Source organism: Protopterus annectens, chromosome 1.part0 (genome assembly GCF_019279795.1).
Source record: "Protopterus annectens isolate FY-2018-M chromosome 1.part0, PAN1.0, whole genome shotgun sequence".
NCBI classification, from domain to species: Eukaryota; Metazoa; Chordata; order Ceratodontiformes; family Protopteridae; genus Protopterus; species Protopterus annectens.
The window spans coordinates 1,528,914,005-1,528,941,808 of NC_056725.1; the positions used below are offsets into that span (position 1 = coordinate 1,528,914,005).

The window sequence follows — 27,804 nt, forward strand, 5'->3', positions numbered from 1 at the left end:
TGTGCATCTGTATGCCACATGGCCCCACTGGTTGTATTCAAAACATTTAACCCTAGGTCTTGGACGTGTAGCTGGACTAGTGGCTTCCCCTGCTACTGGCAGATTCTATTGGGGCAGTCTGTGCTCCCACCACGGGTTCCTTTAGACTCATGAACAGTACTGAGGGTCCTTTTCCTTTGCAAGGCTGCCCTGCTTGCCAGGTATAGGTGCCTCTTCTTCCCCAACTAATCTGAAGTAGCACATTGTCTATCAGCTAACCAGATCCTCATGTCCTCAGGAAAAGTGCTAAGGGCTTGTTCCCTCACAAAAAGGTCTGCCACCCCTTCAAAAGTGGTGACCTGACATCCCCTCACCCACCTATGGAAATAAGTGCTCAGTTCAGCAACATATTCACACGCACCTTCATCTGCCTTGCGTCTATGCTCACAAAACTTTTTCCTATATGTTTCAGGTGTTAGCTTAAACAATTCTAACAAGTGCTTTTTAACAGCAGTCCAATCAAAACATGCAACATCAGACATTTTTAATGAAACAGTTACAGCTTTACCATGGAGTAAGGGGGTCAGGAACTGTACCCAGAGCCTTTGGTCAACACTATACTGTTTACATACCCTCTCAAACATATGAATGAAACTTTCAAAATTACCCCCCTCCTTAAATTGCAGAAGAAATTTACTGACCTTTTGTGCTTCTGGGGTTCACTTACTCCCGTCCCCATTACCTCCATGACTCTGGCAAAGAGTCAGCATTTCCCTCTCATGCCTCCTCTGCCACTCCTTTTCCTTTGCTTTTATCTCCAAATGCCTGACCTCCAACTCAAGTCTCTTTAGCTCCAGATGGATTTTTAAGTCCTCTGCAGAAAGGTTGAGCTGTCCATTCTCTGATTGTATTATATTGCTACTGCCAGTCTGATTATCCTCCTGGTTGCTGTTTCATGATGCGGCTGTAACCAAGGCTGCAATCAGGTCTGCCTTAGTCAGGTTTCCATGCACCAGTCCCTTAGCCTGGCACATCTCCACCAGCTGGTTTCTTGTCAGCTTTCCATACTCCTCTGCTGACATGCTGCCTGCTCACCCTGACTAACTAAGCTAACAAAAGAAATAAAACAATTGTGATCTGAACTCTGAGTATTCACTGTGTGGCTGATTTAGAGTACAAAACACCTTCAAAACTCACTGTACACAAGCTACAGGAATTCATTCTACCCACACCACTACAAGCCAATTAGTATTTGACAACTGATTAATATGTGGTGCGGATATCCCACCACTGCCAAACAATTAATATGTGATGCCCGTGCCCTGGCCCAGCAATCAAGGAGCCTCAATCCTCACCACTAACACCAGTGAGGGGCATCTCATATAGGAGGAAAGGATAACAAATACACACAGTAAAGTGCAATTTCCCTTAAGAGCACACAGAGATCACAGTCAGTCTGGGGCTGGTAGCTCCATTGCTCTCAAGGTCCCCAGTAAGACTCCCCACTGGCACAGCTATAGGGCCCAGATCTCAGCCTAGTGGGCAAGCTAAAACCTCCAGCACCCTCTCTGTCCAACCAGTGCTTCGTGTCCCTGCCCAAGTAGCTGACACACACACACACACACACACACACACACACACACACACACACACACACACACACACACACACACACTCGTGCATTTGCACACACACACACACACACACACACACACACACACACACACACACACACACACACACACACACACACACACACACACACACACTTTGAGAAGCATTTTTACAACCACACAGACACTTCTGGGGAAGGCTGGCACAGGTTCACCAGCTGTGCCCCTTTTTCACAAACTATATGGTAGTACCAGCTGCCACCACACACTAATATTTATCAGCTACTCAAAGGCCCTTAAAAGGGTGTCCAATTATTACTGTGCAATGTTATTATCCAATTGGTAGTATAGCCCAGGGTTAAAGCTATTAGAGTGGCTTTGTACAATTTAACCAAAGACATGCAAGTACTCTAAAGAGCTTATATTATCTCTACAAAAATAGCCACAGTTGAAAGAGTTTAAAAATATTTAATAACAAATAGTCAAAACACAAGACAACACTTTTTACTACACAGTGCTAGCCAAGGGTTGAGAGATCACAGAGAAATACTTAAAATAATTCAGTAGTACAGTTCTGACATCACAGAAAAACACTAATCTTTCTAGTTTCTAGCTATTTCTAAGAGAAAACACAAGTCTAAGATAACTTACAATGGAGCAAGACAGTGCTCATGAGTTGAGTGGGCAAGACAAAAATGCTTAATGCACTCTGATCCTCTCTGTTTTTAAAATCACATTCCTGGTTCACATTACATCATTCTTCACACTTCCGTGGTTTCCCAGGCTAACAGAAACTGCATTTACATTCTTCACCTCTGGGCAGAAACCAGAGAAATAAAAGAGATTTATGCATGTAAATTCTGGCCATTAGCTCTGACCTTAAAACAATAGCAAGAATTCCTTCATCTAGACTGGCTGGAGCCGTGTTTACATCAAAGGGTCACAGCATGCTTTACTTGGTCAGTAGAGTGCACTGTTGTTACATATTTTCCAGTTCCACGTGACACTATTTTTACCATTTAAAACAACAAGCCTGTGGTTTGCATTAATATTTACAGATGACAGAATTATCTCCAAAATTCTATCTCGCTAGTCTGGCAGCCTTCACTTACTTCACCCAATCTTCACAAGGATTAAAATGTTTTATTTGGGATGATAGCTTAGTACTCACCTATGAACACTTCACAAACAGGAGCAAGTCATGGCAAACATGACATCCACCTCCTGCCATTTCTTTTATTACTGGTGCTTTTATGCTGCTTATTCTAGAGGAAAATACTAATTAATGCTGTTTGCTATAGATTCTCTGATTTTGATCTATACATCATACATGTATTTCCCTCGGTGAGCACATAATTAATCATATTGTGCATATTTTATCATGGTTATTTATTTATTTATTGAATTATTTGCTGAAAGTTGTATCACATGCTTAACTTCTGTTAATGCTTTCTATCTTTGTTTTATATTTTGCTAATGAGTCAAACATAATGTTTCAAAAATGCTTTTTATCTATTTTGACGCATCAGATTATTTAATTTAAATTCCTTCATTTTTGCTAATAATCTAACATTCATTCTATAATTAAGGTTTGTGACATAAACTTGCTTAAAAATCTGTTTCTACAAATAAAATCACTCAAAAAATGTTTCATTGGGAGTGTGAAAGGTACAGTCTCTCAAACAAGGGGTAATGGGGTCTGCCCCCTTCATAAAATGCTTTATTCCATTTTGTGAGCATTTTGTTTTTTTCTGTATGCTATCTTCAGCATTCAGGTTTTATTCTTCCCAGTAAATGGTAGTTTCCTCATACTTCCAGACCTTGCAGAATCTGTTTTGCTAAATATTAGTAAAACACCATGAAATGATAGTCAGTATTCATAACTGCAGTTATAGATAATGGCTGGGATGTGAACTGGATCAAGGTCAAATGGAGCTTTTGTCAAGGTAATGGACTCCCCCCACAACTATTCCATTGTACCTTTACTAGGCTATTTCTCCTCAGTTACCATAAACACTGTTTAAATCTGTCGGTGTACATACAATTATCCTGTTTACTTCTACAATGATTACAGATATTTGGATTTAATTTAAAACATTAATTTCAAATTTTATAGCACAACCACTCATAACCATTTGCTAAACAAACAATACGGTCTCACAGTGAAAACAGACGAAGCATGAACAGTAAACTTCTCTGCCCTTTAAACATATGCAGGGTAATGGACCTGGCTCCCACAATCACCATTACCTGGCTGTCTCCCCAGTTACATAAAACACCGTTCAAACCTGCAAGTCTGTATACTCTGTTTTTCTTTACTTTTTTAATTATCAAATTGATTTAAATTTAGTTTAAAATGTTTAATTCAGATTTAAAGCAAAAATCTTGACAACTATTTGCTAAATAAAACAATCTCAGGCACAGAAAATGGACTTAGCATAAACAATAATAAAATTCCTCTTCCCTTGGAATTTATGTTTATTGAAAGTGTGTCTGGCAGATCATTGTACTGCAAGAGACATGCTGGTATTAACAGACATGTAGCAGATAAAGAAGCACTAATTAGCCGCTTTGTGAAAGCTGCATGGAAGAAAGACAATGTAAAATGCATGGCAAAGTATAGCACTGTGGGACCATGCACATTCACCCTGATGGGGTGTACCATGTGTTGATCCTCATGAGCATCATTGCTAACAACCTGATCAATGCCCGAGTCAGGAGATGATAGGCTATGTACCCTCAGGGAACATGAGTGGTGTAACTACATGCAGCCTCACTACTTATTTCAGATGTCGAAGCAGTGAATTCCTTTACCCTGACCCCGTGCAGAAAATGTGAAAATAGGGGGCTGATGGTGATTAAAGCACTGAAAGCATTATTGCCCATGTTCTAGATTAGGGTGGCTATATGCTCACAGAAGACATTGATGCCATCTCAACATCAGTCTGCGTAACCTGTAGCTGACCTCCCTATATCCATACTTTCCCACATGCAGTGAGTGCACAGCATGCGGAGGTGGATGTGGCAAAGATCGGAAGATACTAACAGTGAGCTGCTCTGAACAGTGATTGGTGATCCTTACAGCACACAAATCATCATGTGAACATAGATCGCACTTGAACTGCTGCTGAATCCTGCACCAACTGCTGCCACATTGTGTGTTGCAATGGTTTGTAGAGTACAATTGTCACCTAACTATTGATTCTACTGTGCACATTTACTCAACCGGGTCATTTTGTACTAGTCAATCAGGTCATTTTATACAAGTCACATCTATACCATGTGGTGAAACTGGAACAGATTCACTTCCTTTTTATTCTAAGCATTAGCTCTAGGTGATTTGGTCGCATTGACTAATGTTGATTTGACACCCTGACCCCATATAGAAATGGAAAAATGGGGTTGATTATTACATCAACTGCAACAGTTCCTCGTGGTATTTTGTGAGTGTTGCCATGAGACTGTATTTGCCTTTTTTTTTTTTTTTGCTTTAAGCAGCATTGTTTTAGGCTGCTTCTTAGAAATAGGCTGAATAGAAGCTTACATAGTACTTATTTCTGTTCTGTTCTTAGGATATTTTTTGCTGGTTGCAATTTTTTGTGTTGTATTGTTACTAGTGTCTGCTGTTTTATTATTTTCATCCCAGCTACTGCAACTAGTACAGTTGCTTCTCTCCTGGCTTTTCTTAACTATTCCCTCATCACCCAATTTTGTCTTATTGTTCAGCAAAAACCGAACTGCCACCAAGACTGATAAAAACAGATGAGACTTTAATCCATGAACTATGAACTATGAGCAGCAATTACTGATGTATACTTCACCTTTTTAATGCAGGTTTTAAAGGTATAAAAAGTGAAATATACATCAATAACTGCTGCTCATAGTTCATTGGTTAATTAATGGCCTTTATATTATATGAGGTGATGTGTTCACGTGAGGTTTTTATGAATCGGATGAAGCACTAGGAGTGAAAGTGCTTATCCTTTGTAATAAAGTCTCATCTGTTTTTATCAGTCTTGGTGACAGTTTGATTTTTGCTGAACATTTACTTTATTTGTACTGAGCTGCCTTTAGCTGTTGGCTATATTTTTATTCTAATTTTGTCTTATTATAAGTTTTCATAATACCAACCATGTAATGCAATATAGCAATAACCCACGCCTGGGTGTGGGTAATGCTAAATTTAACCACGATTGGCGTGGTTTGGTCCCGAGGGCGAAGCCCGAGGGACCAAACAAAGCCAACCGTGGGTAAATTTAGCATTACCCACACCCAGGCGTGTTATTGCTATTATATGACATTATTTAAGAAAAGAAACTATTACTTTTCTTAAATAATGGCATAGTATAATGCCTGTTTACTGCCCTTCTGCAGATGTCTGGCATCCGGCAGTTCTGATGTACTCTTGCGCCTGCAATACATCAGAGTGTGCAAAAGCACGGAGAAAGCAAGATCTCTGTTGCTTTTTAGTTCGCTATGTTAAATGAGTTTAACATAGCGAGACAGTTTAAAATAAGCAACGGACATCTCCGTTGCTTATTTTAAAACTGTCTCGCTATGTTAAACTCATTTAACATAGCGAAACACTAAAAAAAAGCAACGGAGATCTTGCTTTCTCCGTTGCTTTTAAAACACTGTCTTGCTATGTTAAATGGGTTTAACATAGCGACAGCTTTAAAATAAGCAACAGAGATCTCCGTTGCTTATTTTAAACTGTCTCGCCATGTTAAACCCATTTAACATAGCGAACATGTTTTAAAACGAGTTATACAAATGGAAAAAAGTCCGGGCGACCGGACCTTTTTCCATTAGTATAACTCGATTTACAACGGGCACGCTGGCCAATCAGCATGCACGTTTTGGGGGGGTCATGGTATAATACTCATTATTAACCCCATCCTTTCCTTAAATGTTCCACTTCATTTTATCACAGTCCTCTAATACAGTGTTGTAGTTTAACCCTATCAGTACTCTAATAGTCATAGGTGTTTCTACCTCAGTATGTGAGAGATGCACTTACCTATTATGATTAGGGGCACGTCCTGCTAATTCAAGCACATTCAGTGAGCAGCAGTGTACCCTTACACTGTGCAAGCAAAGACGTTCCAGATGTCTTTTCCTTTTTGGTATTCAGATTAGAGGGCAAAAGGTCACAAAGACAAGCCAGTTATAAAAAATAACAAGAAAGATCCAACAAAGCTAGAGATTTTACTGTGTAATACCTTAAGCCTCCTGTAATGGATGCCCATAGGATATATGCAAAAGACTCCTTAAGGACATGTGGCTTCAGAATCCCCATGATGTTTTACTTTTAAGGAGTCATTTGCATATATTCCATGGGCCTTCTGTTTTATGTTCAGAGTTGCATTTGCAAAACTATTGCATAATATTTAGTAGCATTAAGTGAATATGTGAATTTTGGATCATCTCTCAGAGAACTCCATTAAATCTCATTCTTGCTATCTCAGCTTTTTTTGTTGCTCTTTTTTTCTCCCTTCCTTCATTCCTTTATTCATGGCTGTTCCAATGCTGCCTTGTCCATCACTGGGTCTACCACCACTCTCTATCCACTGGTCCAATGCCTGACCTTAGCTGGAATCAGCAAGGATCTTAAAGGTGTCTTGGTGGTGGGGCAGGGGAAGTTTTGGTGCTACCCTAAATAAAGCCAAGTTTATTTCTATTTTTTCCTACACTTATACTGTCTCCCATTCTGTGCAGTCTTGTGGTATGCTGAGTGGCGGGAGTGAAATGGGAGCATGCACCTTTTTGCCCAACCTCCACAGCAGTTCAGTCATACACCCACTCTATTCCCCTGTTAGGCCACACCTCCTACATGTGATATTCCAAGCCTCTACCGGAGATTATCAGTGGGACAATCATCAGAGCTTTATCCCTCTATGCCATCAGAGCAGGAACTATAATGACTCAGTTCTGGCTCAGATTCTTTTGCACAGATCTATATACTACTCCTTTCTCAGAACAGAAGATATGTGTTGGAGAAAGGTAATCTTAATATCTGCTACAGTGTTATCATATTGGTGTACTGTTTGACTGTGGAAAACTCAGTACAGGCGTCTGACATGAGCTCTAACCATTATACACATTTTGCAACACACACACACTATTTTTTATTACTCTTTAACTGACATACTTAAGGGAACTGTAATAAAATGAACTAGTTCAAGGCAGTTCACACTCACTGGTTTTTGTTCCTAGAATACTAAACTGTAAAAGTCAGATCCAGACTTGTTTAGTAATCCATTTGCCCTTGTAATTAATGTTTTATGGGGTCAGTCAGTCCACTTTCTCAAATATTCATTTTTTCATGAACATGGGCACTATAATCGTTTTCATTTTAAAACAGGCTTTTAAGAAATGTAATTGCCATCTTATTGATTTAAAGGGATGCATTAGTCAAAAATGCCTAATAATAGAAAAATACAACTAATCCTGCCACAACATATGTGTACTGATATAAATTTCAGGTAAGAAAAACCTGTCATTTTCTCACCTGCTCGCCACTTAAAAATAAGGTAAGTTCCATTTCACTTTCACAGTACATTAATGAGGCCACAAAAGGCAGTGGCAGGCATTACCAAACAATCATTTGCATGTATACTTCATTACTTATCCTGACACTTGTTGCTTTTGCAATTTCCATTCACTTTCTGAAAGCAAACCGGATTTATAAAAGTCTCCTTTATTTTTGTTATTTTCACTCTGTCTCACAGTGGGAGGTTGCTGTAATGTACCTAATTATATTTACAGCATGGCATTATATCATGCCATTGTACGTTAGGGTTTTATATGAAACAAATCTAGCACATTTTTCTCACTTTGTGCATGTAAAATGAATGTGCCATTTTTGTTTCCACTATTTGGCATTCTACTATCACCTTTAAATTTTACAGCATGTGAGTTTAGGAAACATATTAGACCAAAATTTTTAATTATTTTTTTTATTTTATCTGCAGTTGGTTTACCAGGATAGTCCATTGGGCCAAAATGAACCCGTTTTCAATGGAGTCCTGGGGAGAAAAGCTCCAAAGCAATCTAGGTTACATAGCTTATTAATGATAGTTATACAAAAATTAAGTTTCACTTTAACAATTTCGAATAGTACATGTATCATTAGGAGTAATACAGACTAGTGATGAAACTTACAAATACAAAGAGTTGAGAATCACTTTTACAATTTCAAATTGTACTTCAAAACAATTAGGAGTAGTACAGACTTGTGATGAAACTACAGATGATACAGACACATGAATAATATTGCAAAGTAGATATTGAGAAGTCATGTATATATGGAAGCATACCCATGAAGAGGTGCAGGCTAGTGCAATTTTGGAAATTCCATAAGGATAATAGTAATAATGAATGAGTTAGAGGAGAATAATAGGAACGTTGCTGGTGAGGAGGAAGATGGACTTTGTTAGTGTTTGATTATGAGGGGTGGGAACAAGAGCATTCCCACTGGGATAGTAGATGTGAATGAAGAGATTTTTTGAAGATGAAATGATTACAGGTTGTGCGAATGATTGGTGGTAGAGAGTTCCAGAGGTGAGCTAGGCCATAGGATAGAAGATTTTTACCTGGGGGGTGAGTTGGTTTCTGAACTTTTAGTAGATTTTGATTGTTGGTTCTTAGTACTCTATTGGGGAGGTGCATTTTAAAGGCAGTAGAAAGGAAGGGACAGAGGGAGGGGTTGAAAATGAGCTTATGTGCAAGACTTAGTTGGGTATAGGTTACTTGATTGGGTAGTTCTAGCCATTTTAGTTTTTGGAGTGAGGAACAGTGGTGGGTGTAGGACCTCTGGCTGGTGGCGAATTTGGCTATTTTGTTGTAGCAAGAGGAAAGTTGTTTTTTTAGAGATGACTGTAGGTTACAAAGGAGTGGAGCACCACAGAGAAAGGGCCTAGCAAAATTAATTTAAAATGGGTGGCGAAAGCCAAACACACTCTGGCTACGAGGGAGAAAAATTGAGTTGTTAACAACCGTGACTTGCAATGCTCTAAAGTCTTCTTTAAAATGAACTTGATATCTGTTACATCCCCTTTGGTTGTCTTGCTTACAGTGTGACAATACACAGCAACCCTTCTGCTGTGTCATTAAAACTGAGAAACGGGAGTGGTAACTTATAAAGGTGGTGAGCAACAGAAGTAAAAATAACAAAATCTGCTTTAAAAATAAGAAATAAAAGTGGAGCTGCCATAATCACTTAAAGTATCCTACCTAAAAGGTAATTAATTCAAGCAAAAAATAAATAAATAAAATAAAATAAAGAAACTGCAGAAACATGTAACTGCTTCCAGAGAACTTTAAGTTACTGCTGAGAAAATACTAAATGTACCCCCAACACTCAAAGCCAGCTACTATATAGGTTCATAGGTTCATACTACGCTATCTGCCCTAGGGCATTTATAAGCCTAGCCAGAGGGTGTTTGGCTTTCGCCACCCATTTTAAATTAATTTTGCTAGGCCCTTTTTTGAGGTTAGTATACTGTGCCTCTGTCTAACAGTGACACAGAAGTGATACCCGGGGTAAACCTACAATCTTCCATCCACTCATCAAGATTCCTCTTGAAGAGAGTCAATGAGGGACTCTGCCTAACCTGGACTGGGATTTTATTCCAGAGTGAAGGGAGCCTCTGGGTTATGAATCTGTCTCTCCAGCATGTCCTATTTATTTCAGTGCTGAGGTTCAAGTCTCTCGAGCGCATAGCTCGATGGGATTTGGATTTTCTGAGGTGCAGCATGTCCATTAATTCTGGGTTGGACATGACTTTATACGTCAGACACAGATCGCCTCTGAGCAGGCGGTATGCCACTGAGTAGAGCTGGAGTTTCTTTAACCGGGCAGCATATGGCATCTGTTTGAGCCCTTTGATCCTCTTGGTGAGATAATTTTGGGGTCTTTTCAGTTGCTGCAGGTGTCTGGTAAGGTACATCCCAAAAGGGGCTTTGTACTCAATTATAGGCCTGATGAGGGATGAGTAAAGAGGCACGATGACCTCCCCTGATCTAGATGTGAATCCCTTCATGATTAGGTGGGCTATATAAAAAGTTTTTCTAACCACTTTGGCCACATGGTTGTCAAATGAGAGATTGCTATCAGCTTGGGTCCCCAGGTCCCTAATTACGTCTTCTGTACTTTATGGATTACCATCTATGTGGTAATTTGTGGGCACTTTGTTTTTGCCAAAGGGGATGACTATACACTTTTTGGCGTTTAGCTTGAGGCCATGGCTCCAGCTCCAGTTGTCTGCTTCTATGAGGCCCTTTTGGAGGATGCTTGTGTCGGTTGGAGAGTCGATTATGGCGCCCAGTTTGCAGTCATCTGTGAACTTGGTCAGCCACAGTCCTTCCGTGTTGGCCTGTACCTCCGAGAAATATATACCGAACAAGAGAGGTCCCAGGACCGAGCTTTGTGGGATGCCATTTGTAACTGGTTTGGAGTCTGACATGGCTCCAGCAATTCTAAATATGTGGGTTCTGTCCTTGAGCCAGTTTGCAACCCATCTAGTGACATAGGGGTTTATATTTAAGCTGGTGAGCTTATCTATAATGCCTGAGTGGGGTATTGTATCAAAGGCTTTTGCAAGGTCCAGGTAGGCTGTGTGGACCACCTTCCCCTCATCAATGGCCTTGGTGACTGTTTCAAAGAAATCGACCAGGTTTAAGAGGCAGGATCTGCCCTTAACAAAGCCGAACTGGGTAGGATCCAGTGTCTGTAGGTCCCCAATATCTTTATTTATGAGGTCCATGAAGATCCTTTCCATAGCTTTGCAGACCAAGCTAGTCAGGCTTATGGGGCGATAGTTTCCAGGATCCGTTGTGGCACCACCTTTGTGGAGAGGGACCACTGTTGCTGTACACCACTCTTTGGGTACATATCCTGTAGTAAGGCTGAGATTGAACAGTAGTTTTATGTTTGGGTTTAGCTCTTCTTGGAGTTCATGTATGTATATATATATATATATATATATATATATATATATATATATATATATATACGGATCTGGGATGTTTGCTTGACTAAGCAAACGTCTGAATCCATAAAACCATAACACACTTTAACGAAAGTGCCTTTATCGAAAAAGCTGTTTCATTAAAGCGTGTGAAAAAAAAAAACATTTCATTTACATTTTAACTGGGGGGCTTCGTCCCCCCCTGTGCCCCCCACCCCTGTACTTTAATATACTCCCTCAGAGACTGCACTACAGAGGAGAAAAGTGAAATTTCACTTACCCACACCGTAGTACAGCTTCGGCAACAGTCATACTTATGTGAAAGTGCTGCTTCGGTGAATAGCACTTTCACGTAAGTATGCTTGGCCATTTGGATTTCGGCCGTTTGCTCAGTTGAGCAAACATCCTAGATCCATATATATATATATATATATATATATATATATATATATATATATATATATATATACATAGATACATATATATATATATATATATATATATATATATATATATATATATATAGATAGATAGATACATATATATATATATATATATATATATATATATATATATATATATATATATATATATATATATATATATATATATATATATATATATATATATATATTTTTTTTTTTAAACTTTATGCACATCATAATGGCAAACAAAAACAAATAAATGAACTGTCAGCTTTGCAGTGGCAATGCCTCAGCAGGAAATTATTTTTGACTTTGGGGTGATCAGAAGTCTGGGAGCTCTAGCCCTATATTACGTGTTTGAAACATGTTTTAATACTTTGTAGAACTTGGGGGGGGGGGCCTCACCTGAGACATTAAAGGAGACCCCAGCAAAATGAGCTGGTAGAATCTCAGGTGGGTAGAAAATATCCCATGGCACTTGTAATTTGGAAATCTAAAGGAAATGCTACTTACAGTGTCCATTTTAAACAAGTCTAAACTGCTGTCCTGTATTTCACATATAAAGGTGTATTTTCAACTTTCCACACAACTCCCTTGTACCTTGTCGGGAAACATTACTGTCTCTCTCTCTCTTTCTTAGTGGTTGCAGAGGTTCAACAAACTTCTGGCATGGCACTGCTCTACTGCATTAGGCATTTTTTGGATGAGTCTCTCAGGGTTGCCTCTTTTGCAGGTCTCCAGTCTACTTCTTTCTTCAGTCAAGCATCTGCCACTCTCCTTCTCACTGTTCTGTCTCTCACTCTGCCTTTCCTTCTGCTTCTTTTACTCTGCTTTAAAAAGAAGAGGGTGTAACTTCCTCTATTGAAGATATCAGTGATGAAGCTCCTCCCATAATGGCTTTACATACCCCACAGAGGTCACTATGTCATAGCACATATGGATAAGGAAGATAGGTCTTTCACTGCTGGTGATCACATGTGCAAGTACACCCCAGTATTGTACTCCTGCAGCAAAGCTGCTTCCATATGAATTGCTGTAGCTCATGATGCAGTCCTTATGTAAGTGAGATAGAGTCTTCTTGATGTGTTATTAATCAGTATGACTCACCTCCAGGTTCCTTGCATAGTGAAGAAAGAATACTGCCGAGATACACTTAAAGGCCCTACAAGATGAAATGTATTTTACCTGCTTATCTATTGTTAGCTTTACCTACCCTGGACGAGCAAAACTATTCTGCATAGATTAGATACTTACCTGCTTTAACTATCTCAGTTTCTAAGCCTATGACTAGCCCCTCGTTTCCTGGGTCTCTTTTATTCCCACTTTTTTATGTACAAAAGAACCAAACAAACTCTCATCTAACTTCTAGAGAGCTGTCCATTCCAAAATTTAAGGAAATTGTCGATTCTTGGCTGGGGTGCCTTCTGTGCGGAGTCTGCATGTCCTACCTGTGGTCACGTGGCTTTCCTCCAGGTGCTCCAGTTTCCTCCCACATCCCAAAGACATGCTGTCGGTGGATTGGACACTCTAAATTGGCCGTAGGTGTGAATGTATGCATGTGTGTGCCTTCTGTGGAAGGTTGGGCGCCGGGCTGGCAATTCGACACTGCAAAACTCCACTGTCCGTCATTCTGTGGGCCATTGTCCCGCTGTGGCGACCCCTAACTGAGAAAAGCCGAAAGAAGAAGTTGAGGACTTTTTGAAATATCTGAGAGTAGTCATGAAAATATCCTTCTTGCTTATCTTTACATTTTTAGTTATAAATCGAAATATAAATTAACATAGCTGCATCAGTGTGTGTACATTTTTTTATGTGATTGTGAGCTTGAATTTGAGAAACTTGAAAAATTAGGCAGTTTTTTTTAGTAAAGCTTTTTTCACCACACATTGGATAGAACCATATTATTATTTTACAATGATATTCATGTACAAAATATGATTTAGTTTTGACTCGTTGTATATTACTAATCACAATGCCTCACATTTTGTTAACCGGTACTATGCAAATGTGAGCTACAGCATATCAGATTTAGCTCAATATTTTGGTAATGCTTAGTATGCAAGCGACTTGATAAAGTATCCACCATTAGTAGAAGTAAATATTAAGAGCACTTTGATTCTTAACCATTGTATTTTTAAAGGATTAGATTGTTATTGTGGTTGTAAGTGAAGATTTCCACTTAAGTCCAAGGCATTGGTATGTTTCAAAAGTGTTGCTAGAAATTTTTAATTTTTCCTGTGTTAAATACAATTTACCTGCACAATTGATGTCCAGCAAAAGCTTTAGCAGTTTAAAAAACAGGTTCATTGCTGTTAGCTTCTAGCAGATCTCATTTATTTTTCTTGATGTCTGAATTAAAACATGTATATGTGTGATACAGAATATGTCACTTTATGAATTTTACCTTTAATAACTTACAAAGATTTTAATTATTTATTTTTCACTTCCCTGAAGGGATAATTGGCCTCATTGCAGGAGGATCAGTCTTGTTTTTACCTGAAACGAAGAGCATGGTTTTGCCAGAGACAATTGAAGAAGTAGAACAAATGCACAGGTACTAAAAATAAATAACAGAGACAAAAGTTATTTTGCTACAATTATAATTGCTTATGTCTTTTTAACACCAGTCTTCAGATGTGGCTAGAATGAAAGTATTGCAACATTTCAAAGAAAACAGAAAATGTTGGCAAGTCAAGATAAGCACATAATGCCACTATGAAGTATTAAATCTGAAAAATGTGATCATCATCATCATTATTATTATTATTATTATTATTACTATTATTATTATTGTTATTGTTATTGTTATTATTATTATTATTATTATTATTATTATTATTATTATGATCACTGCTACTATTAGTATTAGCAGTGTCTCAGATGAACTTGAAGGAATTAAATAGTATTGCTGAAAAGAAACACAATATTTGGCTTAGTGTGTTACATTGCACACACTGTGTTGAAATTGTATAACATGGAAACAATGTATATGTTAAGGTTTGTATTCACTGATTTTCATAAGGTTACTATTAATAAAAGCAGTCTTTTATAATGGCAACATGAACCCCTTGTGAAACAAAAGATTTGTCAGTTGTATTTAAGGGTGGAGTTCATAGTACTAAGGTTCACACTTGTTTGGCGATTAACTGTGAAAGACATAGCTATGCCTAATGTTAGTTCCATAATCACAAGTTATTTGCATTGACTAAGTAAATGTAAAAGGTGGTTTTTTAAATGCCCACTGTGCAGCAAAAGCATAAAGTAGCCAAAGTTAATCATTAAGCATGTCCAAAGTACTTAAACTTGTATATTTTGCACATTTGTGAATATTGTGTATAAATGTGTCTATGTGAAAGCATGCTAGAAGTATTTAAGGAAAGCGGCCTTGCAATGTAGCTTTTATTATTAACTTTTAAAAAATATAAAGGGAGTTGATACATTTTATATAGGGATATCCTTATGTGGACACCCTGTTGGTTTCTTTAAAGAGTGGAAAGGGGAAAATAGGAAAGATTGCAAAAGGGGAAACATAAGAAAGAGGGGAACACCAAAGGAAGACATCAAAAGGGTTGTGCTGGTAGAGGTGGGAGGGGATAGGTACTATGTTTTTGACAGGGGACATTCCTCTCAACTTCTTAGCTCAAGAAATCTGGACAAAGCCTAAAATGATGTGGGACAAATGTCCAGAAATAGGGACAGATTTTAAATATTGCTCTTATAAGCTTAGAACATAGCAAGAAAAACAGGATTTGTGTTGGCATGCATTTTTATGAAGGTTACAAAGTTTGAAGCTCAATGTTTGTCATTATTTAGTAACTTCAATCCTCAGTGATTTGCCAGAAAGCCACAAATTGTATAAAGATAAAGAACAGACAACAAACATGAGGAAAACAGTCTGGAAATTCTGCAAAAATCTGGGCAGTTTAGAGCTATGGCAGGGGATATACCTCCATGTTCTTCATTTTTTTATGTAATAGGGCAATTTGAGTAGGAAGTATGTTATAGGGTATAGTAGAAGGACAGGGGTGAAGAGGAGCTGAGTTCAGGAAGAACCATCATTCACAGGACCTCAGACATTTCTACTGCCTGATAGTGTTACAGTGGACAACCTCAATGTTGAGGGGAGAGGGGCCTATGGTGGTTGTGTAGTGGTTGGCACCAACTGAGGCAGTCAGTCTTCAACCTGCTGAAAAGCATCATCCTGGACTGGCTGAAGGTGTCTTTGCATCTTTGCACTACCCACTTCACCAAATCCTCAACCAAGTCCTGAAGCCCACAGTCAGTGAGGCTTGCCAGTATGCTACATGCCAGGGTGTCTACAGGATCTGTACCTCAACTCTGACTCTGTAAGGATTAGCTGGATGGGCAGAACAGATATGCTCCTTGACCTGGGAAGAATGTGTTTGGGCTTCTCATAAGGATTTTGGACCTGTGGAAAAATGAACAGAAATGAAGGAGAAAGAAAATAAAGAAGGACAAAGGAATACATAATTAAAATATAACAGAGAGAGTGGGAGGATAGAAAGACAATCAAACAATGGGGATAATAAACTCACTCATAATCTAATACACAAGTGCAATCTTTTTAACAGTTATGTTTTATTTTTATTAAAACTTTATTCAAATAAAAGAACATTGGGATATGGTTCTATAAACATGGAAACAGTAAGTATATTGCTATCAATGATTGTTATAGTTGCAGTATAGGTAAATTAATGACATATGCTGGTGTAACATAAGAAATAGTAATGCATCTGAAATTTCTTACTGATATGGGTTGTACTATAATAGTGTATTGAATGCACTTTACTTCTGCTGTCTCTGTGTATGAATTACTTCAGAATTTATAGTTACAAAATAAATGAACAGAAAACAATTGATTTATTACTTAAAATTTCTTTTTTGACATTTTAATACATATATATATATATATATATATATATATATATATATTTTTTTTTTTTTTGAGGACCTTCAATAATTATCTTTAGCCACCTGTTCTCCTGGGCTGTATTATAGGAAATCACCTCTTCTGTGTGAAGTAGAGAACACATAGATGGTGGTTGTATAACTATCTCATTTGTGGGTTTTTTTCTGTATTTCTGATATGATTATATTTACTGTTCAGCAAGGCACCAACGTTATTCTTGTACTTGCTTATTATGTGTGCTTCCTTTTGTAAACATTTATATTTGAGTTTTGCTATATACTTTCATTTACTAAGCAGGAAAACAACAAGCACAGTATTTCATACATTCATTGTACTTTATCTGTGCTAATCAGTATTTTGTCTTCAATGCTAACCAAACTAGAGGGACCATATGACTTCCTTTCAGTTCTTACAGTTTTATGTCTGTGTACAGCTTGTCCATTTGTGAGATGGGTACTTTTTACAACCTGTTATACAATTTCTTTGTGGTTTCTTCTTTCCTCTGTGTCTTATGTACTTTAGATGCAGTTTTAACTAATATCATGTGAATTTGTTCTAAGCAGCAGACTTTTACCTTTCACTCAAACAGACAAGCTGTGCACAAGCTCTACATACACATAAAAATGTATCAATTGAAAGGAAGTTATAACATCCTTCCAGTTCAGGAAGTATTAAACAAAACATATTTACTGTTATGGATGGCTATACTAGACGTATTTCATAGTAATGTGTACTTTCAGAATTTCCTGCTTAGTAAATACCATATGAGGGGTTTAAGTAGAAATGTATACATAATTCATCAAACAATGCAGTTTTCGGTATCCTCTGTGATGGTCATTTACTTGCTACCTTAAACCCCACCCCACGTCTTGTCTGACAAGCGTGTGGTGACTTACTGAGTTCGGCCATCTTGTACTTATTTTGGAAGAAATGACTATATTACACAATTATCATATTAATAAATAGTTTGTGGCCTACACAACCAAATGATTTGCTTCTAAAAGCTTTCTGACTGCAGTACAACTAATTAAGAAGCAAATAATTACAGTATATCAAATTGTGTGACAGTGCAAATATATTCACTTTTGTTTGTATATAGATATGGGGGGGTGTCTTTAATAAAACCTACACAGACGTACTTGCCATGTAGGCATTGTGGAATGGTGCTTACATGGAAATAAACATATCTGCTCTCCAGTAAATGGAGATGAGGGGACTGCGTGAGTTTGAAGACATGGAAGTGTCTGTGGCATGCAAATCACCTCATAAGCAGGTGAAATGCATGCAAATGAGACAGGTAGAGTAATCCAGGAAACAGATAGGCAGTCGTGCAAATCCCGTGTTGGTATCCGTAATGTACATGGGAAAAATTCCATATACATGATGTAAAAATGACACCCTGGGTTGTAAAAGTGTAGTTACAGTGGTAGAAATAGTATGGTGGACACAGATATGTGCAAAAGGTACCACTGTGTGTCCCAACTGTATGGAAAATAATGTAAAATGTATTTATTTTTTAATACCCTGGATATGTTTGTGTGGCGTGCTGCAGTGCACAAACATGCCATTATGGAAAAAAATATATAAAAATATTGTAAAAAACTGAATTTGTGAGTATGTAACAGTAATGCATTATAGGACTTTGTGAAATATGTACAATGTAGGACTGCTGTGATTACTAATGAGGCAGGGCCTGAAACCGTGTAGTTTCCAGGTACTGTGCACGGATCTGTATGCAGATGAGCTGGGGTTACTGAATAGCACAAATGGATATCTGTGTTTGCAGATCCCTTCCTTGTTGGGACAGAACTGTGTTGGTGTCCACAGAAGATGTAGCTGACATCAAAAAGGGGGTGTGTCTGCAAACTTTTAAGCTTATTGGAGCTCAGCGGTACCTGTTTGTGTGGTGTGCCACTCTGCTCAGCAGGGAGATGTGTCCGGTGACTGCTAAGCTTTGCTTACCTTAGGGGCATGTGTTTCAGTGGGGTTGAACGTGTTTGCATGGCGTGCAGCCATGCTGACCATGACCTTCCATGGGGGCATGTCTGCTCACTGCTAAGCCTTGCTTATCTGAGCGGTGCTGGTTTGAGCTGCATGCCACAGTGCTCAGCAAGGAAGGTGGTCAAAAAAAATTGGCTAAGAAAGCCAATGATGTATTAATTAATCACAAGCCCTGTTTCACTTAAACTAGGGCCATTAAATCCCTTAATGATGTACTTGGCAGGTGGAATGCATCATAGCTAGCCAATCACACAGGCTACACCTACAGCAGCGGTATAAAGTATGCATACACCCTACAATCTGTTTCCCCCCATACTCTGCACCATTGGAGTACAGACTTAGGAATTTTAACTTAGAGAATGCTAGGGGCTGCTGTATGTCTGCTACATCTGTATGTGCTAGATGCTGCGGTTAATGCAGCTGCTGATGACCATAGGCCTAGACTGAGAAGGGAAGAGTTTTCAGGCCCAGGGTAACCTTCCAGGAGCTACATGAGCTAGAGATTGTAGAGTGCTGTAGGGTAGACAGGGATGCACTACAACAACTCACTGAGCTCTGCTGCTCTCACCTCAGACCCAGAGCCAACAGAGGGGAACCCATCCCAGTAGAATCATAGGCATGTGTATCCCTTAGAATACTAGCTACAGGTACTTTTCAAAGACCAACTGGGGACAAGGATGGGGGTCTCACAGGCATATGCTTCCAGGGTACTCCATCATTTCCTGGATGCCATGCTACCATATGCCAGTGAGCACATTTATTTTACCCACACCCCTGAGGAGAGGGCTGGCAGTAGCTCTTCTACCATGTAGCGCACTACCATGAGGTACTGGGTGCCATAGCTTGCACTCATGTACACATCAAAGCACCACCCAATGAAGAGGGTAGAATCTATGTCATTCACAAGGGGTACAACTCCATCAACTGCCAGGTCATGTGCAATGCTCAGGGCATTATCATGAATATGTGTGCTGGCAGCCTGGTGAGTTATCATGACTCCCATATCTAGCACACATCTCAGCTGTACCAGATGTTTGCTAGGAGGGACATCCCACACAGCTATTTACTTGGGGATGCTGGCTATGCACTGGAACTGTGGATGATGGCACCCATCAGAAATGCACACCCACCCACCAAAGAATGCCATAATGAGGCACACGTTCAAACCACGAACATCATAGAGCATGCGTTTTGGCTGTTGAAGTCACGGTTTCGATGCCTCGATATATCTGGTGGAGCCTTGCAGTTCTCTCCAGCCACATGTGCACAGATGTTCACAGTATGTGCCATGCTATACAATATGATCCTGTGGAAACAGTTGCAAAAGGATCAGCAAAGGGAAGGGATATACAGCCTCCCACCAGAGCCTAGGTCACCACAACCACACCCTGAGGCTGTCCTTGTAGGCAGATGTAGGCTTGCCCAATATGCCCTGGCCTTGGCCAAGAGACAATGCATAGCAATGTAGTGACAACCTAGGGCCCTAGGGATTTACACCTTACTCTGACTCACATGCATATTAGCAAAAATGATGTCAGTCAGCCTACACAACCTGTACCTCACCATGTATTGGCTGTGGACTATATGCATCAGATAGTCAGCCCCAAACTACAGGTCTGTCAACTGCTGCATTCACAAGGTAAGACCCTCACCTGTACACCACTTGTAAGGGATACTACGATATGGTATCATATGTATGGACCTGCCACACGTAAGCAAGGGCATATAGTGGACTATATATTATGTGCTACTGGGCTACTTGCAGAGATCTATAGTGGGCTACTGGGCTACTTGTACAGATCTAACAGCCACTTGGAACAACAGGTACTCTGTTCACTAGTATGTGCCCCATAATAGCCACTTGGCCCATGGTTGGAAACTTCATGCAGTATTACAGGGAGATGCCAAACAGTGGGGTTTCAGGGCAGTCACACAACTGTCTATGCCAGCAGAGCATAGGCTGGCTGTCCCCCACCCCAAGCACATCAGTGTTCCCATACAACTGCTGTAACAGTATGTTTACAATGATATATCAGCAGACCAGACAATTCCTCTATCTTGTTGATAGTGTGAGGAAGGAAACCTCTATTTCTGGTGGCTGGTTTGGCTCACTGGGCCAGGGACAGTAGCATGCATGATGCTGCTGATGGTTTGAACATGGCAGCATCCAATATCTTTTGCATGTGAGGTACTCATATTGTGGAAGTCCTACAGACTGTCATAATCCCTCAATCTGTTACTGAAAGAAAACTGGACAAAGTCAGAGTAAATGGGGGCAGAAAGGGCCATACCTACAGACAGACATTATACATGCTTTGACTAACCTAGTAGGTGACTAGTAAAACAGCTGACTGCAGCAGGTCAGATTAGCTGCAAGATGTAAAGGCCATCACTTAAATGTGTCAGTAGCTACAACAAGTCAATGACCACTGTTTACAGTATAGCACCTGGAAACCACAAATGTATGAGGAACACAGCAGATATATGGGGCGAAATGCTGGACATTCTGCAAAAACATGTACAGGGAGAAGTATGCAGACTATCACCCTATGTGTGGTGGTTCACCATGTACCGCAGTCACATCATACCTCTCAACCTCTTAGAGCAGGAAATCTGACCAAATAAAGTGAATAAAAGTGAGACCAAGGCCCACAAATTGTGACAGGTTTTAAATATTTGCTCCTACAAACATAGAATGTCGATAGAATATGTCCTTCATTAGCATGACTCTCCCGATGTGCATGGAGTCTGAAACTCAAATGTCTGTCATTATTTATTTACTTCAATCTTCACTGATTTGCCACTAATTTTCCAGAAAATTACAATGTTATGTGAAACGGGCCAAAAAATATGAGACAAAAGTCTGGAATGTCTGTGTAGCTATATACAGCTCTGAAGTTTGACTCACATATTAACGTCAGCAAACAGCTAGGGAATGCCTCATACAATATCAGGGAACATCAGTACTGTGGTAACAGGTGCACCAGCCAATGGCCATGCAGCACACAAAAATCCCAGACTGGAGTACAGGTTGCTATGGCCTGGAGTCATCTTGTAGGTACTGACAATCACACTGGACATGTTCCTACACTTAGCTAACTTGAGCCCAAGTCTGTTGCCTCTATTGCCCAAAGACATGCTATGTGAATATGTCTGTACATATATACAGCTATGTAGACGGTTCCCTATCAGAAGCCTGAAACACTATAAGCCTGAAAATCAAAATCCTGAAACCAAAAGCCTGAAAATTCAAAATCCCGAAAACCCAAAATCCTGAAACTCAAAATCCTGAAAACACAAAATGGACATACTGACGTCATTGTGGCTTTGCTATTGTTAGCCCTGTGGTGTTAGGTCATGCATTGGGTTCAGGTAAGTGTGCGGTTGGTTTTATGTTAGGGTTTGGGGCGGTTTAAGTGAGTTAGGGTTAGGGCGCAGGTTAGGCATGTATGCAATAGTGACAAATATTGGGGTTAGGGGTTTAAGTGAGTTAGGGTTAGGCGGGTCAGGTGAGTGTGTGATAGTGACGGACCTTAGGGTTAGGGTTAGGGTCAGGGTCAGTTGGTAGATATTAGTGTCTTTATAGTGACATATTAGCATTATTTGTGTTTTCAGGATTTTGAGTTTCAGGATTTTGGGTTTTCGGGATTTTGAATTTTCAGGCTTTTGGTTTCAGGATTTTGATTTTCAGGCTTATAGTGTTTCAGGCTTCTGATAGGGAACCATGTAGACATATCTGTCTCTCCCTATCCCCGTCACGTTGATTAGTGTCTCTATCAGTATGTGGCACATATATGATAACAAGATGTATATATAGCTATATAAAGTACAATGATACATAGACTCCCCACATACTTCTACATAACACATTTACATTACTGACACACACAGCTACATTTAAGGAGACAACCCTGTTATACACATTGATATAGACATGGACAGGGATATAGAAATATCTCCACATACCCCAGAATGCTGGGGTTATCTGCACATACACATCACAAGATCTGTCTGATGGCACCAGGCCAAGGGCGCAACAGTACATAATCCACTCACCGATAGACCCCTGTGCCTACGGACTGTCACCCTGTAGACAGACAGAGGTATGCAGGTGGTGTAATGTGCAATGGGTGTAATGCATGCCTTGGACAGGCCATATTGTCCCTGGTCACATGTTTGCCTATCAAATTGCAAACAGCCACATATGGCCAGATTGGTAAGTATATACACATAGCAGGGATATTACCAGGTATCCCACCCCTAGGACACTAGATACAATAACAGTACCAAGCAGTATTACTCTGCAAGCTACACATGGTGTCTAACACAAGACCACTTTGCGTACTCCACAAGTACTGTGCTTGCAGCAAACTATGCAACAGACATAACCTGTGGCACATGTAATAGGTATTGTGAGGTATAGTGTGTAATACTAGATCAGCAGGAGTTCTAATATCACATCTTTCAATGCTGTGTGTGTGTGTATCAGTATATCCCCTCACAGCACTATGGACATGCCCATATGACCTGTTTCTGTGCCATGGTATGCATTTTATGGCTCTGTGAATGGCTGCTGTCCTCTAAATTCCCTCTTTTACAAGGCCTGTGGATGTCATTCACCTTAAGAGCATTGGCTGACAGTCAAATAACAGATAATCTCTGTGGAGCATGGGATAAATTCTCCAAGGTGTAGTGTGTACAACTCAATAGATAGGATTTCTACTCTCACATCATCTGACTGTATGTGGGTGTGAATATATCCCCATGCAGCACATCAGACAAGCTTGTATGGGCTATCTCTGTGCAATGTTTATGCATTTTATGGCCACTGACTAGCTGCTGGCCTCAGCATTGGCCTCTGTTACAAGGCCTGCTGATGTCATCCACCTTAAGAGCACTGGCTGAGAGTGTAACAGCCGGATAAACAGCATGGTACATGCAATAAGTACTGCACACTACAGTGTTTAATACTAAATAGGAGTAGTTCTAATCTCACAGCATCCCACTTTTGTGTGCATGTGTCCCCTTGCAGCACTAGAGACATGCCCATGTTGTCTGACCCTGTGCATTGGTTATGCATTTTATGGCCCTGTGACTAGCCACTTGCCATAAATTTCCCTCCTCTACATAAACATAATTGATGTCCGGCACCATCTACAGTTGTATGTGCAGAATACCCAGGTGAAATGTATCAAGGGTAGTAGAATGTGTCACAGGGTATGAAAGCACAATGACTCTGTCCCCTTTGTCCCTGATACACTGTTCTACACTTATGCACCTAGGGAGCCATGCACGGATACTGGCATACCTTGCTGATGTCATATCTCTGATGTGCTGCCTTGCCATCCTGTGCTGCTGTATTGCCACCATGTGTCCATAGTTGAACCACTCAGACTCCTGGGACAAAAACATACACAGGTCCATGGCACACTTGTCATTCTGTAACACTACCACCAGTGTACCATCAGGCAATAAAGATATACAACATTTGCTGTGTAGTCCTGACACATGCCAACATACAGTACCTGTCATGGCCCACAACAACTGCAATGGCATAACACTACTGCACTACATAAATACATGTAAATTGATATAGTTACCCTGTGCATCAGACACATATATCCACCTTAAAGGGACTGGCTGTGAGTGTAACATCAGGTAAACAGCATGGCACACACAATAAGTACTGCACACTACAGTGTCTAATACTAAATAGGGAGTAGTTCTAATCTCACAGCATCCCACTTTTGTGTGCATGTGTGTGTGTGTCCTCTTGCAGTACTAGAGACATGCCCATGTCACCTGCCCCTGTGCATTGGCTATACATTTTATGGCCCTGTGACTTGTTGCTGGCCCTAAATTGCCCTCCTCTACATAAGTGTAATTGATGTCCACCACCATCTACAGTTGTACGTCCAGAATACCCAGGTGACATGTATCAAGGTTAGTAGAAGAGGCCACAGGGTATGAACGCATGATGGCACTGATTGTCCCCATTGTCCCTGATACACTGTTCTACACATATGCACCTAGGGAGCCATGTACATATACTGGAATACCTTGATGACATATTTCTGCTGTGCTGCCTTGCCATCCTGTGTCGCTGTATTACTGGCATGTATCCATAGTTGAACCACTCAGACTCCTGGGACAAAAGCATACACAGCTCTGTGACACACTTGTCATTATGTAATGCTACTACCAGTGTACCATCAGGCAACAAAGATACACGTTTGCTGTGTAGTCCTGACACATGCCGACATACAGTACCTGTCATGGCCCACAACAATTGCAATGGCATAACACTACTGCACTACATAAACACATGTAAATTGGTATAGTTACCCTGTGCATCAGACACATATATGCAGGTCCCCACATCGATGGTACAGATGGCAGCGATGTGGCACAGGTATCATCACATGCACAGGGTGTCATGTGGGGGTGCAAGAGACCTAGGCTCTGCCAAAGAGTTGACAGCATGTGTGTGAGTCAGAAAGGGGTGCTGGTTACATGGGTCATGGAGAGGTGCCATGTGTGTCTGTAGGTGACTTGTATGTGACAGTGGTTTTGGAGCATGTGCATGTACACAGTCAAGTCCAGTCTGAGCCCTACATGTGTATATGGTGAACAGCTGTGGACTGTACAAGGTAGAGTGGGCAGTTCACCATCTCTGTCCATAAACATGGGAACTGGCTTCACCAGGAGTAGCACGGGCAGAACCATGCCCAAGGTCAGATGCGGTGCTAGTACTGACGATGACTGTTGTCTGCTAGGTTTGTCTCACCCATGGGACTGCCTAGTACCACGTGCCCATGGCCTGTCATGTCATGGTGTGAACAGCACACTTCCCTCTGTAGTGCTGGAGGTACTGTCACTATGGGATCATGAGTGTGCACAGCTACGTGGACTCCCAGCAGATGGTGTTGCTGGCCTACATCCACATGTCCAATGCCCAGCTCCAACCATATGTTCCAGCACAGACAATGTGCACTAAAAGACAGACACTGTCTCAGCCCACTATCTTTCTGTCCATTACATCAGTGAAACATTCCAGGGCATCACCAATGCAGTGGTCGTAGTCATGGATGTCAGACTGTGCTGCATCCATAACCCTAAGCATCCATCTGGTGTTGCACTCAGATTGTGTCTATGCCTCTATGACAGCCTGAAACATGCAGTGAGTGACCCACGATGTGACACCGGCAGCAAGAGATGGATGGGCAGCAGTCCTTTAAACACCCCTGTCAATCTGCCTGTGTGGGACGTCGCCAGCTCTCAGGCTATGGCTATTGTCTACACTCACTGATACCATAGTTCTCACACTACCCTGTACTATGTCACCATTCTCTGACTGTCCAATATCTGTGGCCTCTGGTGACTGGGTGTGTATTGGCATACTGACTGTTTGCAGGGACAATGGGGCCAGAAGAGGGATGTCAACCTCTGAAACAAATTCAGCCACTGACAACCCCACCTGTGCCTCACTATGGCCACCATCATCATCAGAGCCTGATGAGACACTGACATCAGGTTGTGAGGGGGACAGACTCCTACCCCCCTGTTCACCTATGAGAAGCAAGACAAAAGCAGTACATTACCACCTGCACTATTATGTATGGTAATCCACACAAGGTCATACAGATGAGGCACCATAACTGCATTACATGTCCCACATCGTCTAATCTCTCATCCCATGCACATCACCCAAACTCACAACAACATGCACAGACAACTCAGGCCCTGTATAACATGCACATCACCTACATCTGGGTAATGTTGCCAGTACAATACACCTGTGAGGTATGCAATATGACAGTGTATGTGATAGAACTAAATCCAGTACACCTATCTTGAGAATGATATGCCAGTTGTAGTATCACTGCCTCAGGTGTGTACCCATCTCCCTATTGTGTTTGAATGGCCATCTTAGAGTAATTGCCTCATGTATAGCAGGCTGCACAGTTGCTCATTACTATAAGTGCAAACATGTTAATGTTTGTACAACTACACACCTGTCATTCCCTAGGCTCTGGACTGTAGTTAACTGCTCAGAAATGTAAGATGTAACTATTCTACTCTGGCTAAGCACAACAGTCGTACAAAAGGCAAAATGGCAGCCCTTGACTTTCATAGGGTATATATGATCTATAAAACAACAGAATCACACTTACCAGGTACAGGACCACGGACTCCAGCCACACTTGACAGATCTATGAAAAGGTGAGGGAGAGGTATTGTCAGCAACACCAAATGTTACAGTGTTACAAGGTAATATGCACATATATCCACATATACAGTAGCTAATGTGATACTGGCCATATTGCTGACATTCTGAGTATGTGTTCAGAACTGTGGGTAAAAGCCAACTCCCCCAGTGCAGATAGACCTGACACCCATGTACTGGTCTGTAGAGCCTGCCACAATGACTGCGAATGTGTTATACTGGTGAACACAGTAAGCTTACCTGGATGCTCCTCTGATGTGGACACCGTGGCACCCACCTCCAGGATGTATAGCATGATGGATGCCTGGGAGCTGTTGGTTGATCCTAGGTTCACCAGGAATTCCTCTGTGGCCAAGAGTGGTTGTTTTGTTGCAGGTCCTCCACTGGTGGCAGCACAATCCCTGGCAACAGCAGCTGCCCTTTGATGTGCGGCATTGACCATATCTGTGGCCCAGTGTCAGACCCGTTCGTAAGTCCTGTCCTGTTGGCCAATATGATTACCAGCCCTCCCAAGGTCAGCCCACAATGCTGCCCACTGTTCATGATTGTGGCAAACCCTTGAAAGCAGAATGTGATGGTTGAGTCTCAGGTCATCCAGTGTAGCATCATTCTCTGCAGGTGAAAATGGAGGATGTCTCCATCAGTACATCGTTCCTGC

The 27,804-nt window shown here is 40.6% G+C and overlaps 1 protein-coding gene across 1 annotated transcript in view; it reads left to right on the top strand.

Annotated features, from left to right (window-relative positions):
• LOC122798772 (solute carrier family 22 member 2-like) overlaps positions 1-27,804 on the top strand; it is a 667,833-nt gene that overhangs the window by 508,692 nt on the left and 131,337 nt on the right. Inside the window, exon 11 of the mRNA XM_044067886.1 lies at positions 14,443-14,542. Coding sequence (XP_043923821.1) covers positions 14,443-14,542 — 100 coding nt within the window. The remainder of the gene's footprint in view (positions 1-14,442; positions 14,543-27,804) is intronic.